This window comes from Rhinatrema bivittatum, chromosome 7 (assembly GCF_901001135.1).
Source record: "Rhinatrema bivittatum chromosome 7, aRhiBiv1.1, whole genome shotgun sequence".
Taxonomy (NCBI): domain Eukaryota; kingdom Metazoa; phylum Chordata; class Amphibia; order Gymnophiona; family Rhinatrematidae; genus Rhinatrema; species Rhinatrema bivittatum.
The window spans coordinates 85,967,993-85,982,257 of NC_042621.1; the positions used below are offsets into that span (position 1 = coordinate 85,967,993).

Here is a 14,265-nt window from a genome sequence, read left to right on the forward strand (position 1 = left end):
CTTATGACTGCTGCAGCTCACTGAGATAATGATTTCAATGTACTGTCCACTATAACGCCCGTAAGTTTTTCATGGGTGGTAACTCTTAATATGGAACCTATGTAACTACAACATGGGCTATTTTTCCCTAGTGTATCACTTTGCACTTGTCCACATTAATTTTTATCTGCCATATGGATGCCCAGTCTTCCAATCTTGCAAGGTCCTCCTGCAATTTATAACAATCCGCTTGTGATTTAACAACTCTAACTAATTTTTGTGTTATCTGTAAATTTGATCACCTCACTTCTTGTTCCCCTTTCCAGATCATTTATAAATATATTAAGAACATAAGAACATGCCATACTGGGTCAGACCAAGGGTCCATCAAGCCCAGCATCCTGTTTCCAACAGTGGCCAATCCAGGCCATAAGAAAGGGGTAAACTCTTATGTTTTTTATCAAAGTGAACAGTTGAAACAGTTGGATGTCATTCATTTCTAAATGCTGGTTCAGTTGTTTGAGAACTGCTTTTTCGGTTAATTTGGCGAGAAACAATAAGTTGGAAATTGGTCACTGGTTGTTGAGATCAGATGGATTTAGATTCTTTTTATTTAGGATAGGTTTAATTGTGGCTACTTTGAGGATGTCAGGAAGGGTTCCCTCTTCCAGTGATTTGTTGATGATATTTGATATTGTTGGTGAGATGGTTTGTGCAATTTCTTTTAGGGTATGAGTTGGTATGAGTTGGTATTTTGTCGAAATCGTAGTTGGCAGGTTTTAGGGTTTTAATTAGATTCTCTACATCAGTGCAGGAGATGTGATCGAAGGTAGACCAAGGTACAGTGTCTTTACTGTGTGATATGATTTTTATTTGTGATATGTTGTTGAAGTTCTCTGTAATTTTGCAGATTTTTTTTAAGAAGTTGGCTAGTTCCTGGCTTAAGTTAGTGTTTGTGAACGCTGAGGTTGGGTTATTATCAGAGATTAGTTTGTTTACGATGTCAAATAGTGTTTTAGGATTGTGGGAACATTTTTGAATTTTTTTACTGTAGTAATCTCACTTGGTTTTGTTTAAAATGTTCTTATAGTAGGCAAGATATATGTAGTAATTGGCAAGGGTTGTCTGGTATTTCTTGTTACGCCAATCTTTTCTTTTTTTCGTAGGATGAGTTTGGTATCTTTCACAGTTGTTTATTGTACCATGGGGGTTGGCGTTAGTTCGGTTGAAATTGAGACGTTTATTTTTTTCTGGGTTGATGTAGTTAGCTACTTCTGAGGTTATTTGTATCCAGGATTGGGTAGCGGTGTTGGTGTTTGAGAGGTCAATGTTGGAGAGTTGCTTTTCGAGTTCTTTTTGAAGTGCCTCTATTGGGAAAGGCAGTCTGAATTTGAAGCTGGTGGTGTTTATTTCATTTATATTGTTTTTGGTGAGGATTCCAGTTTGGCAGTTTAGGAGGTAGTGATCCAACCAGGGGATTGGTGAACAAGATACTAATATGTTGCATAAGTGGGTATCATTGGTGAAGACTAGGTCTAGTGTATGCCCAGCTTTATGGGTAGGTTCGTATATTGCTAGAGAATAGTTCAGATCGGAGAGGACATCAATGAGTGTTTGGCATGAATGTGATAAGTGTTTCTCATCAGTGTGAAGACTGAAGTCTCCGAGTATTATAGTGGGTTTCTTATGGTTGATATTATTTATTTATTTTAGATTTATATTCCGCTTTTCGCACTTTTTTTTTCAGTGCTTCAAAGTGGATTACATTCAGGTACTGTAGGCAATGGAGGGTAAAGTTACTTGCCCAAGGTCACAAGGAGCAACAGCAGGACTTGAACCCTGGTCTTCTGGTTCGTAGCCCACTGCTCTAACCTCTAGGCTACTCCTCCTCCACTAAAAATTCAATTAGTGGAGAAATATTGTTTTCAAGAATTCCTGGGGGGCAGTACACTAGACATATTTGAAGTTTAGGTGAGTCAAAGAGGGCTACTTCGTATTGTGGTGGTAGTGAGTGTGGGATTAGTTCCACAGTGAATTTCTTCTTAATTATTAGCATTATTCCTCCTTCTCGTCGTAGTGTTCTGGGTATTGAGAAGAGGTCATAATTGTTATTGGGTATTTGGTTAGCTATTATTAGTGGCAGTTTTTTTAACCAGGTTTCGGTTATAGCTATGAAGTCAGGTTTTTGATTATGTAATAAGTCGGAGATCAGCATGAATTTTTTTGTTAGAGATTGTGCATTAATGAGCAGGAAGATGAGGAGAGACATTTTTTGTAGGGTGTCTTTGGTAGGAATATAAATCAAACGATTAGTTTTATTAGTATGTGGTAGATGGTTGAGGCTGATATTTTTGGGAGAATAGGAGGTGACGTGTGCTTTTATGATGTCTGGAGTAAATATTCTTACTAGGAGTGACTTTTGAGGCGGGGTCTTTGTAGTGTTGCTTTCTTGTATTTAGTGTTGATGTGGATAGTTTCCTGATGTTTGTACAGATTGTGTTTATTATGTGAGGTTGACTTGATTGTATGGTAAAGAGATGAGGACTCACTGTTATTTTGTCTGTGTAGGTTGGAGTTCCGGATGATTTTCACGTCTTCAAAGTCACTTCTGATGTAGATTTTATTTTTTCAGTGATAGGCTTTTGTTGGGGGCTGCTTGGGGCATCACCTCGGGGCTGCACAAAGGGGCGCAATAAGGGGCAGGTCCCTTTGTCGCGCTCATTCGGCGCAGGGTGCCTGCAACCCTCTTTAAATAGATGATCCGGCCGCAGGAAGTAATGTCGGCGGGTGGGCGGTCCTTACTTGGCCCGGTCATCGCAGCAAGGTTGCGGCTGGGATGGCTTTCGGCGGTGAAGTTGAGCTTGCCCGGGACCCCGATGGTTCAGCGCCGAGATGTGCGGGGCAAGCGAGGCAGTCACGAGAGGGGAAGCACATTGCCTGCGCCCCTCTTTAAATAGATGATCCGGCCACAGGAAGTGATGTCGGCGGGTAGGCGGTCCTTACTTGGCTCGGTTGTCGCAGCAGGGTCGTGGCTGGGATGGCTTTCGGCGGTGAAGGTGAGCTTGCCCTTAATTAAAAGCAGGTAATGGACTTCTTCTCCAAGAACGTATCCAATCCTTTTTTAAACACAGCTACACTAACTGCACTAACCAAATCCTCTGGCAACAAATTCCAGAGTTTAATTGGGCGTTGAATGAAAAAGAACTTTCTCCGATTAGTTTTAAATGTGCCACATGCTAACTTCAGGGTGTGTCCCCTAGTCTTTCTATTATTCGAAAGAGTAAATAACCGATTCACATTTACCCGTTCTAGACCTCTCATGATTTTAAACACCTCTATCATATCCCCCCTCAAGCTGAACAGCGCTAACCCCTTCAGCCTTTCCTCATAGGGGAGCTGTTCCATCCACTTTATCATTTTGGCCATCCTTCTCTGTACCTTCTCCATCGCAACTATATCTTTTTTGAGATGCGGTGACCAAAATTGTACACTGTATTCAAGGTGCGGTCTTCACCATGGAGCAATACAGAGGCATTATGACATTTTCTGTTTTATTCACCATTCCCTTCCTAATAATTCCTAACATTGTTTGCTTTTTTGACTTCCGCAGCACACTGAGCTGACGATTTCAGTGTATTATCCACTATGATGCCTAGATCTCTTTCTTGGGTAGTAGCTCCTAATATGGAACCTAACATTGTGTAACTATAGCATGGGTTATTTTTCCCTATATGCATCACTTTGCACTTGTCCATGTACAGATCCCTGAGGCACTCCACTATTTACCTTTCTCCACTGAGAAAACTGATCATTTAATCCTACTCTGTTCCTGATCTTTTAGCGAGTTTGCAATCCACAGAAGTATAGTGCCTCCTATCCGATTACTTTTTAATTTTCTTACTAGTCTCTCATGGAGAATTTTGTCAAATGCCTTTTGAAAATCCAAATACACTAAATCTACTGGCTCACCTTTATCCATTTGTTTATTAAGCCTTTCAAAAAAAAATGTAGCAGATTTGTAAGGCAAGACTTCCCTTGGATAAATCCATGCTGGCTGTGTCCCATTAAACCATGTCTATCTATATGTTCTGTGATTTTGTTCTTTAGAATGGTTTCTATGACTTTTCCTGGCACTGAAGTGGAACTCACTGGTCTATAGTTTCCTGGATTGCCCCTGGAGCCCTTTTTAAATACCGGGGTTACATTGGCCACCCTCCAGTCTTCAGCTACAATGAACAATTTTAATGACAGTTTATAAATTACTATTAATATATCTGAAATTTCATTTTTGAGTTCTTTCAGAACCCTAGAGTGTATACCATCTGGTCCAGGCAATTTGCTACTCTTCAGTTTGTCAATGTGGCCTATTACATTTCCAGGTTCACCATGATTTGGTTCAGTTCATCTGAATCATCACTCCTGAAAAACATTTCTGGAATGGGTATTTCCCCAACATCCTCATCAGTAAATACTGAAGTAATGGCCTTATCTTCTGTAAGAGTCCTTTTAACCCCTCAATCATCTAACGGTCCAACCGACTCCCTCACAGGCTTCCTGCTTTTGATATATTTTTTAAAGTTTTATTATGAGATTTTGCCTCTTCAGTCAGCTTCTTTTCAAATTCTCTTTTAGCCTATCTTATCAATGTTTTACATTTAATTTGCCAAAACATATGCTTGTTCGTATTGCTTTCCGATGGATCCATCTTTCAATTTTTGAAGGAAGTTCTTTTGGCTAAAATAGCCTCTTTCACCTCGCCTTTTAATCATGCTGGCAGTCATTTGGCCTTCCTTCCACCTTTTTTTAATGTAAGGAATACATCTGAACTGTACTTCTAGATCCACATTCATTCAGTTTTTTGGATGTTCATAGCCAGTTGATTAGATGACATCCAGTTTTTCATTTGATTTAAACAATGAGAAACTAATTGTGTGGTAAACGTTACATTTTTTTTGCACTGAAAAAAACCCCCCACTGGATGTCATCTGCATATATATTATGGAATGGAGCACACTCTCTAAGATCATAGTAAAAGGAGCAAGATAAAGATTAAACAATATAGTGGATAAAATAGATCTTTGAGGAACTCCAGACCAAACAGTGCCATGAGGATTGCTATTTAACATAGCAACATAATAATGATTGCAGAAAAAGACCATCTGGTCCATCCAGTCTGCCCAGCAAGTTTTCTATGGTTCTATCTGCCACTCCATGGATTGGTAAGAGTCTAGGTATGAAATTTAAGCTAATATCATGCAATCTTTTAGCAGCTGAGAATGATTTACCATGACAAATACTACACTTACATCAAGAAATACGCCGATAACTACTTTATTAGTCTCTACTGCACAATTTAAAAAAATCTGATACTAAGATTAGGAGTGTTCCTGTACTATGTCCCCATCTATGAAATCTGTTAATTTTTGAAAGTCAACTTTCTCTAAAAGCTTTGAAATCATTTGTAAATTAGAGATTGGTCTATAACTGGAACAAACATCAATGGGAAATGTTACAAGTTTTAGTACAGGACGTTCTTTTGAATGCCTCTGGGAAAGTACTATTTAACAGTGAAAAATTTTATAATATCAAAAATAACCTTTAAAAATTGTTCTTTCCATATATTAAGCCCCCGCAAGGGCAAGGTTCAATTACACAATATGAGTTCCTTAACTGCAGAGGACTCTTTCAATTTCATATAATGATGGTAGTCGAAAGTATCCCAAATAGTATCTGCAATTGAAGAAGAATCATCGAGGGATAGGTCTTATCAGAAAAATCTTATCAATTTCTTTGACTGGGTAACTAGAAAGTTAGATCAGGGGGAAGCACTAGATGTAATGTACTTGCATTTCAGCAAGGCCTTTGACACGATTCTACAGAGAGACTTCATAAACAAGTTGAACACCTAGATATGAACCCTAAGAGGATTGACCGGGTTAGAAACTGGTTGAGTGGGAGGCAACAAAGGGTAGCAGGAGATAATACCAATCAGGCCAATACAGAATGGTGCGCTCGGCCGAGCGCACTGTTTAGCCCCGTTTGACTGTACGTTTTACATGCGCTATTATTACCCCTTATATATTGTAAGGGGTAATAATAGCGCGTGGAAAACGAGCTGCCAACCCCCCTGCCCCCCCGAAACTAATAGCGCTCATCACATGCAAATGCACGTTGATGAGCCTATTAGTTATACCCGCGGGATACTGAAAGTAAAATGGGCGGCCAAGCCACACATTTTACTCTCAGAAATTAACGCCTGCCCAAAGGCAGGCGTTAATCACAGACAACAATGGGAAAGGTGTACAGAAAAGCTGAAAAAAAAACTGCTTTTCCGTACACCCTCCGGACTTAATATCATGGCGATATTAAGTTGAACGTCCCAAAAAAAAAAAATATAAAAAAAAAAAAACTTTAAAAAAAAAATCTGCCCGCAGGTTGGAAAACGGATGCTCAATTTTGCCAGCGTCCGTTTTCCGAACCCGTGGCTGTCAACGGGTTTGACAACCGACGCCGGTAAAATTAAGCGTCGGTTGTCAGACCCGCTGACAGCCGCCGCTTCTGCTAATAAGGAGACGCTAGGAATGCGCTAGTGTCCCTAGCCCCTCCTTATTAGTATGGGCCCTAATTTAAATAAAGAATTGCGTGCCCAGGAGAGATGCCTGGGCATGTGTCGGGAGAGCGGACGCTCGCCTCGGAGCGCCTGCTCTCCCGCGGAGTTTATTGAATCGGCCTGAATGAAAGGCGTGTTACCACTAGTGTGCTGCAGGGATCGGCCCTCAGTCTGATTCTGTTCAACATTATTGTAAGCGACAATGTGGGAAGGACATTGGAAAGGTTTGCCTTACGTGGATGACATGAGATGGGGAAAACATGAGGAGGGATCTAGTAAAGCTTGGTCTAGAATTTGTCAGCTAAGATTTAATGCAAAAAAAACTGTTAAGGTCATGCATTTGGGTTGTAAAAACCCAAGGGAGCGATACAATAGAAGGGATGACGTTCTTCTGTGCAGAAAACAAAATTGTGATCTGGGGGTGATCATATCTGATGATATTAAGGTAGCCAAATAGATAAGGTGATGGCAAAGGCCAGAATGATGCTTGTGCAGACAGAGAAAGGAATAGCCAGCAAGAAAAAGAAGGAGATATTCCCTCTGTATAAGTCCCTGGTGATACCTAATTTGGGATACTATGTACAATACTGGAGACCGCACCTTCAGAAAGATATAAATCAGAGTGTTCATTACCGGAGCGCTGCCATTACTCCAGGATTTCCCACTTTATTATTAGATAACAAGAGTCAGTTCAGATGGTGGCTACTAAAATGGTCAATGGTCTTCATCATAAAACATACAGGGACAGACTTCAAGATCTAAACACGTATGCCTAGAGAAATAAGAGAGATGTGGGATATTTAAATATGTCTAAGGATTAAATGCACATGAGGGAGGTCTCTTTTAATGGAAAGGATGCTCTGACATGAAGGATCATGGGATGAGGGTGAAAGCAGGTAGGAACAGCCTCCCTGAGGAGCTGGTGGAGTTACAGACAGTGTTACAGTTCAAGGATGCATGGGAGCACAGAGGATCTCTGAGGGAGAGCAAAGGATTGTAAACTAAGCCGGAGGTGTGGATGGGCAGACTAGATGGGCCATATGGTCGTTATCTGCTGGGTAGATGCAGGTGATTTGGACTGGCTACAGCCAGACACAGGAAAGCGGGTTCCATGGACTACTGACCTTACCCAGCATGGTAATAAAGTCAGTCACTTCATTCCTCCTCCATTTTAAAGTACTTGGGAACATTCAGTCATAAGATTCCCTGGACAGTGAAATGAACACAGCTATAGCGTGTTTTTTATTTTTGTTTTTTTTTTTTAAACACTGATGATCCCAGGGCACTGCTGATAAGAGTGAAGATGCTACGTCTGGTGTTCGGGCTGAATTCCAATATAGGCTGTGTCGCCTCGTACCAGCCACACGTCTCCCTGTAGAAAGAATCTAATTAGTTAGCAAGAAGCCTCTGCCCTGCTCTTTCGCACAAAACCATTAATAACATTAACGATACAGCACTGGGGATAGAACTGCTGCTGAAGTGAAAATAAAACAGCTCCAGAGAGCTAAGGAAGTTGGGTTTTAATATCTCTTTTAAATGCCAAATGTAAGTCCTGGGTGCTCTGATGATTAATACATTGCCTCTCTCTCATCTGGCTTGAAATACTGTTATAACAATTAGAGGCAGAAAAGTAAGCTCAGCTTCCCTCCGCAGTCCCACCGACCAAACTCAGCCAGACAATCATTCCTCCCAGTGATCTGACTGCTGCCCCTCGGGCTGGCGGACACATCACCTGCCTTTTCCAAGAGGATTCACTCCCGTCCTAGAAGAGGGCCACCGCCAGCTCTGGTTTTCAGGCTGACCAAATAGGTGCAGATACAACCCAGGAGCAGAGCTGGCTGAAGCCCTTCGGGACTTGGAGGTGAATCGCCCGGCCATGGCCTCACGCCCAACAACAGTGAACGGAGCAGGCCAGTGCAGGAGGGGGGAGAGTCATTCCAACACTTTGCTATTCTTCAGGTTGTGTGTGGGTTTTTTGTTTTTTTTTAAAGAAAAACATGACAATTATTTCATAGCACATTGCCCTGCCTTTTTTTCTTTTTTTTTAAACAAGTTCACGGCACACGGAGTTGCTTCTCAGAACAGCAAAAGAATATTCTTAAATCCGTGACAGGGTCTCTCAGCTACGAGTTTTTAAAGCCCAAGCAGGCTGATGAAAGAGTTAAGTTTAATTTCTCCCGATTTGTCTTTAATATCATTCTCTCCCCGCAGGAGCCAGCAGCTGCGAGTTGATTGTACTCTCTCATTATGCAGTCTGCAGCGCTAATGGCCTGTGACAAGGCAAGCCCATCTTCCAGGCCGTACCCCAGAGCCAATTAAACACACCACACTCCCTTCCCGTTTGCTGCACACTGCAATGAATTAAACTGAAATTCAGCATCATTTTCTCCTAAACACATCTTTTCGCAATAATTAATGCGCGCCTTTCCGCCTTACTCCAGTGATTTGCTGGGAGCCTGCATTCACATTTTGGGGAAACTGAGGGTATGACCATTTTTTTTTTTGCTTCAGCGGTTTAGCTGGAGGAGGGGAGCGGGAAACTCCATTTCTTTAACTTTCTGACTCCCTCCCCTGATTTGAGCCACATGAAGGGAAGCGTGCGCCTCCAGGCCTGTGCAGAAGAGGTTAGCAAAATAAAAACTGGCGGATTACCCTTTTTTATTGGACTAAACAATGCATCTTCTTGACCAGCTTCTGAGAGTTAACTCTTCTTCAGAAGCAAGAGATGACATTTTACCAGGAAATTTAGAGTAGCGTGGCTGTCATAACTGAATCATAAAAAAGGCATTCCAGGGATAGGGTTGAAGGGAAAGGGGAGTTGTATGTGTGATTAGAAGGTGACAAGCAGTATAATTTTATGTACATAATGTGATAAGAGCCTTGGTCTCTGTCGAGTCCAGTTTGGTCAGTTCTAAGTGTCTGAGGTATTTTAAAACTTCAAGAGTCTTGCATCCTGGATTTTTTTTATCTTTTCATTTGATTATGGTGGTCATAGGGTGATGCAGCCAGTGGCCGGCAGAAGAGGAAAGCATGTGTACAGAAAGCAAAGACAGAGGGAAGCGTGCGCCTGGGAAGCGCAGAGAGAGGGGGAAGCGTGTGCCGGGAAGCATAGAAAGAAAGGGGAAACGAGCGCCGGAAAGCCAGGGAAGAGGGAAGCGGCACCTGGAAGCGCAAGAGGGGAGGAAGCGTACGCGGGAAGCGCAGAGAGGGGAGGAAGCGTACGCCGGGAAGCGCAGAGAGGGGAGGAAAGCGAGCACGGGAAGCGCAGAAGAAAGAGAGGGAAGCGTGCGCTGGAAGCGCAGAGAGAAGAGGGAAGCGTGCGCCTGGAAGCGCAGAGAGGGGAGGGAAGCGTGCGCCGGGAAGCGCAGAGAGGGGAGGGAAAGCGTGCGCCGGGAAGCGCAGAGAGGGGAGGGAAAGCGTGCGCCGGGAAGCGCAGAGAGGGGAGGGAAAGCGTGCGCCGGGAAGCGCAGAGAGGGAGGGAAAGCGTGCGCCGGGAAGCGCAGAGAGGGGAGGGAAAGCGTGCGCCGGGAAGCGCAGAGAGGGGAGGGAAGCGTGCGCCTGGAAGTGCAGAGAGAGAGAGGAGGAAAGCGTGCACCGGGAAGCGTTACACATGGTGGCACAGACAGAAGATGGCAAGAGTATTCAGACATACATAGAGAAGGGAAGCATAAACATGGAGGCAACCTCCAAGTCCCCATGTGCACCAATCTGCCTGGGTTTTCAGGATATGCCTGATGAATATACACAAGATAGATTTACTCACAAATGAAGCAGTGTGCATGCAAACTTCTCATGCTATTCATTAGGAATACCCTGAAAAATCAAGTGGATTGGCGCCCATGGGAATTAGAGCTCCTGGGCATAGATAGGAGGAAGGAAATCCCAGCTTAGGGTGGAGGTGTTTTCCATTTCTAGTGGGTGTGATGAGGGAATGAGGGCAGAAATTGTAACTTCAGAATGTTTTGTTTTAATTTCTAGCATATTCCAGCAGGGAGAGTAGGTTTTTTATTAATTTTTTGGTGTTGGGAAAGAAAGAAAGAAAAGAACGGGGAAAGACTGGCTTGTTGTCTGGTTTCCCTTTTTAAAATAAATAAATAAATAAATAATAGGGCTTAGCCTATACAGAATTAGATAGCTAAGTTCACTAAATCAAGACAGCCTAATTTTGACCAGCTGGATTCAGCCGAATTTTCAGCAGAATACCTAGTTGGTTAGCTTCAGCTTAAAACTTGGCTACAAATAATCAGTCAAAATTAATCTGATACCTTACCTACTCAGTGGGTCCTTGAAAATTGACCTCTAATTACCTGGAAAAGAGAACGAGTGAGGTGATCCAATGTGTAGATGATGCAAAATCATTCAAAATTAGCTAAAACATGATCAGACTGTGAGGCACTGCAGAAGGACCTTGCAAGACTGGGAGACTGGGCTTCTGGATGGCAGATGAAATCTGATATGGCCAAGTGCAAAGTGAAAACAAGGAAAAATAATCTCAACTACAGAAACACAATGCTGGATTTCGTATTAGGCATGACCACCCAGGAGAAGGACCTCAGAGTCCTTGTGGACAATTCTATGAAATCCTCAGTTCAGTGCACAATGGAGGCCAAAGGGGCAAATAGAAAGTTAGGAATTATTCAAAAAGGAATAGAGAATAAACCAAAAAGTATTATATTATTATTTATTTATTTTAGTTTTTTCTATACCGGCATTCGTGAGAGTATCACATCATGCCGGTTTACAATAAACAGTGGGGTGATAAACGGAACAGTGAACGAGATAATAATATGTGCTAAACATAAAATAGCTACAGTTACAATAAAACAGGGAGGCGTACAACTAGGAGCAAGAAGAAGAGATGATAGTAACTTTAACTTAGTATATTAACCTGAAAATATGACAAGGTACAATACAAGGAATTATGTGATTTACAATGAATTGTTCAATTCGCATAGTTGCAGTTTATAACATGAGGGTAGAGATCAGAAGTAATGGTTTTCTGGATATTGGTAATGCTTGGGGGTTGGTTGAAAATTGGTTGTAAAAAGTAAGTTGGTTGCTTGGAGGTTGTTTGTAGGAGAATAATGGGTTTAAGCTGATTCTGGGAAGGCTTGTTTGAATAGCCATGTTTTGAGTCTTTTCCTGAATGTCGGGAGGCAGGGTTCCTGTCTTAGCTCCGTTGGGATGGAGTTCCAAAGAGGGGGTCCTGCTGTGGAGAGAGCCCTGTCTCTGTAAGTTATGTGGAGGGAGGTTTTGGAATGAGGTACCTGAAGAGAACCTTTATAGTGCTCTCTTATGGGTCTGGAGGATGTATGCTTTTTGAAAGGGATTTGTAGGTTGAGCGGAGCGATTTGTTGGATAGCTTTGTATATTGTGGTGATGGACTTATATAGTATTCTGAAATGGATCGGCAGCCAGTGTAAGTCTTTGAGGATCAGGGAGATGTGATCTCTTCTCCGTGTATTTGTCAGAATTCTGGCTGCCGTATTTTGAACCATCTGAAGAGGTTTAGTATGCGATGATGGGAGACCTAATAATAAGGAGTTGCAATAGTCTAACTTGGAGAAGATTATTGCTTGTAAGATTGTCCTGTAGTCATGGTTGTGGAACAGTGGTTTTATTCTTTTTAGGACATGCAGTTTATGAAAGCAGTCCTTAGTGGTTTAGTTTATAAAAGCTTTTAGGTTAAGCCGATTATCGATGATTGCTCCCAGATCTCTCACTTGGGCTGTTTGTAAGTTAGCTGGAGGATTTGTGGGGGTGTGGCAGTTCTCAGTGGATATGAGAAGGAGTTCAGTTTTTGAGGAATTTAGGATTAAATTCAGACTGGAGAGGAGGGAGTTGATTTCTCGAAGGCATGATTCCCAAGATCTAGGGTTTTTTAATGGATTCTTTGATGGGTATCACACTGGACATCGTCGGCGTATAGATAGTGTTTTAGGTTCAAGTTGGTTAATAGCTGGCAGAGAGGGAGGAGGTAGATGTTAAAGAGGGTAGGTGAGAGGGATGAGCCTTGGGGGACTCCTAGAGATGAAGGGTAGCGTTTAGATTCTTTGTTGTGTATTTTGACTTTGAAGCCTCTGTTTTTCAAGAATGAGTTGAACCAGGCCAGTGCGGTGCCTGTTATGCCGATGTTCAATAGTTGGTTCAGGAGCAGTATCAAAGGTGGCTGAGAGGTCTAAGAGGATCAATAGGTAGGCATGGCCTTTGTCAAGGCCCAGGATGAGGTAATCTGTTAAGGAGATAAGGAGAGATTCTGTGCTTAAAGATTTCCTGAAGCCATATTGTGAGGGGTAGAGAATTTTGTGATCCTCAAGGTAGTCTGATAATTGAGAGTTAACCAGTTTTTCCATGACCTTAGCAATGAATGGGAGGTTGGAGATTGGGCGAAAGTTGGTGAGGTCATCTGGATCTAAATTTGGTTTTTTCAGGAGCGGTTTGATTGTCGCCATTTTAAGGTCGTCTGGGTAGAGTCCTTGGGATAAGGAGCAGTTGATGATTTCTGCCAGGGCTTTGGAAATGGTGTCTGGAATAAGGAGTAGTAGTCTGGAGGGGATATGGTCTAATGGGTGAGACGAGGGTTTCATTTTTTCAGTACTTTTAGGATCTCCGAGGTTATGATGGGTTCGAATGAGTTGAGAGAGATGTTTTTGTTGTGGTGTAGATAGGTACTGTGAGGGGAAGAGGTATTGGGCGTCATCTTTGTTAGAAGGTTGGTGATTTTGTTGTTGAAGAAGAGGGCAAGCTCCTCTGCTTTTTCTTGGGCTTTATCATCATCTTTGCCTCTGTATCACCGGGGCCGGTGCTAGCTTTTTTTTTTTACTGCCCTGTGGAACAATTATTGAGCTGCCCCCCTGTCCTGATTCATTCAGTCTCTGTCCCGGGCCCATAAAAAAAAAACCCCAGTTCCCTCCTGCAATCTATATTTTAAAAAACGAAACCCCCCCAAATGGAACCTATAGCCAAGGGAAGGGTATTAGGTACCCTAGGCAAACTTTACAGTCTTGCGCACACACACACACACACACACCCTCTACAGACAGACACACACAGACACACGCACACATATGCGCACACACACACAGATTCATTCTCTCACACACTCCATATCTCTCGTATACATGCCTATGCTCTCTCACACACTCTCCCCCACACACACATTGTGTGTGTGCATGCCTGTGAGAGCCTATATGTGACACAGGCTTTCACAGGCACGCATACAGGTACTCGCACACACACACACACACAGGTTCTCAGACACACAAGCTTTCACAAAGATACACATACATGAACACAAGCTCTAACAAAGACATTACACACGCAAGCTCTCACACAGTCAATATACACACGAATACAAGCTCTGACACAGATACATACTCAGGATCATTTGATTTCCAGTCATTCTGAGATTGTTATGGATTGGGGGGAAATAGAGCTGCACAAACTATCTTCACACACACACGCATTCATTCTCACACACACTCCATCTCTCATATACATGCCTATGCTCTCTCACACTCTCCCTCACATACACAATCTCTCTCTCCCTCACAGACACATTGTGTGTGTACATGCCTGTGAGAACCTATATATGACACATAGGCTTTCACAGACACACACACACATTACTCACACACAGGCACACAGGTTCTCAGACACACAAGCTTTCACACAGA

The 14,265-nt window shown here is 42.6% G+C and overlaps 1 protein-coding gene across 4 annotated transcripts in view; it reads right to left on the reverse strand.

The window, feature by feature from the left end:
* The window catches only part of ACSF3 (acyl-CoA synthetase family member 3), a 162,029-nt gene that overhangs the window by 75,761 nt on the left and 72,003 nt on the right, over positions 1 to 14,265 (reverse strand). The window contains exons 8-9 of one of the 4 annotated variants that reach the window (XM_029608612.1): positions 10,860 to 10,896; positions 7,917 to 7,961 (exon numbers count right to left, since the gene is read on the reverse strand). The exons of the other annotated variants lie outside the window; for them this stretch is intronic. Coding sequence (XP_029464472.1) covers positions 10,889 to 10,896 — 8 coding nt within the window. The 3' untranslated portion in view covers positions 7,917 to 7,961; positions 10,860 to 10,888. Of the gene's footprint in view, positions 1 to 7,916; positions 7,962 to 10,859; positions 10,897 to 14,265 lie in introns of those variants that run through there. 4 annotated transcript variants of the gene reach the window in all.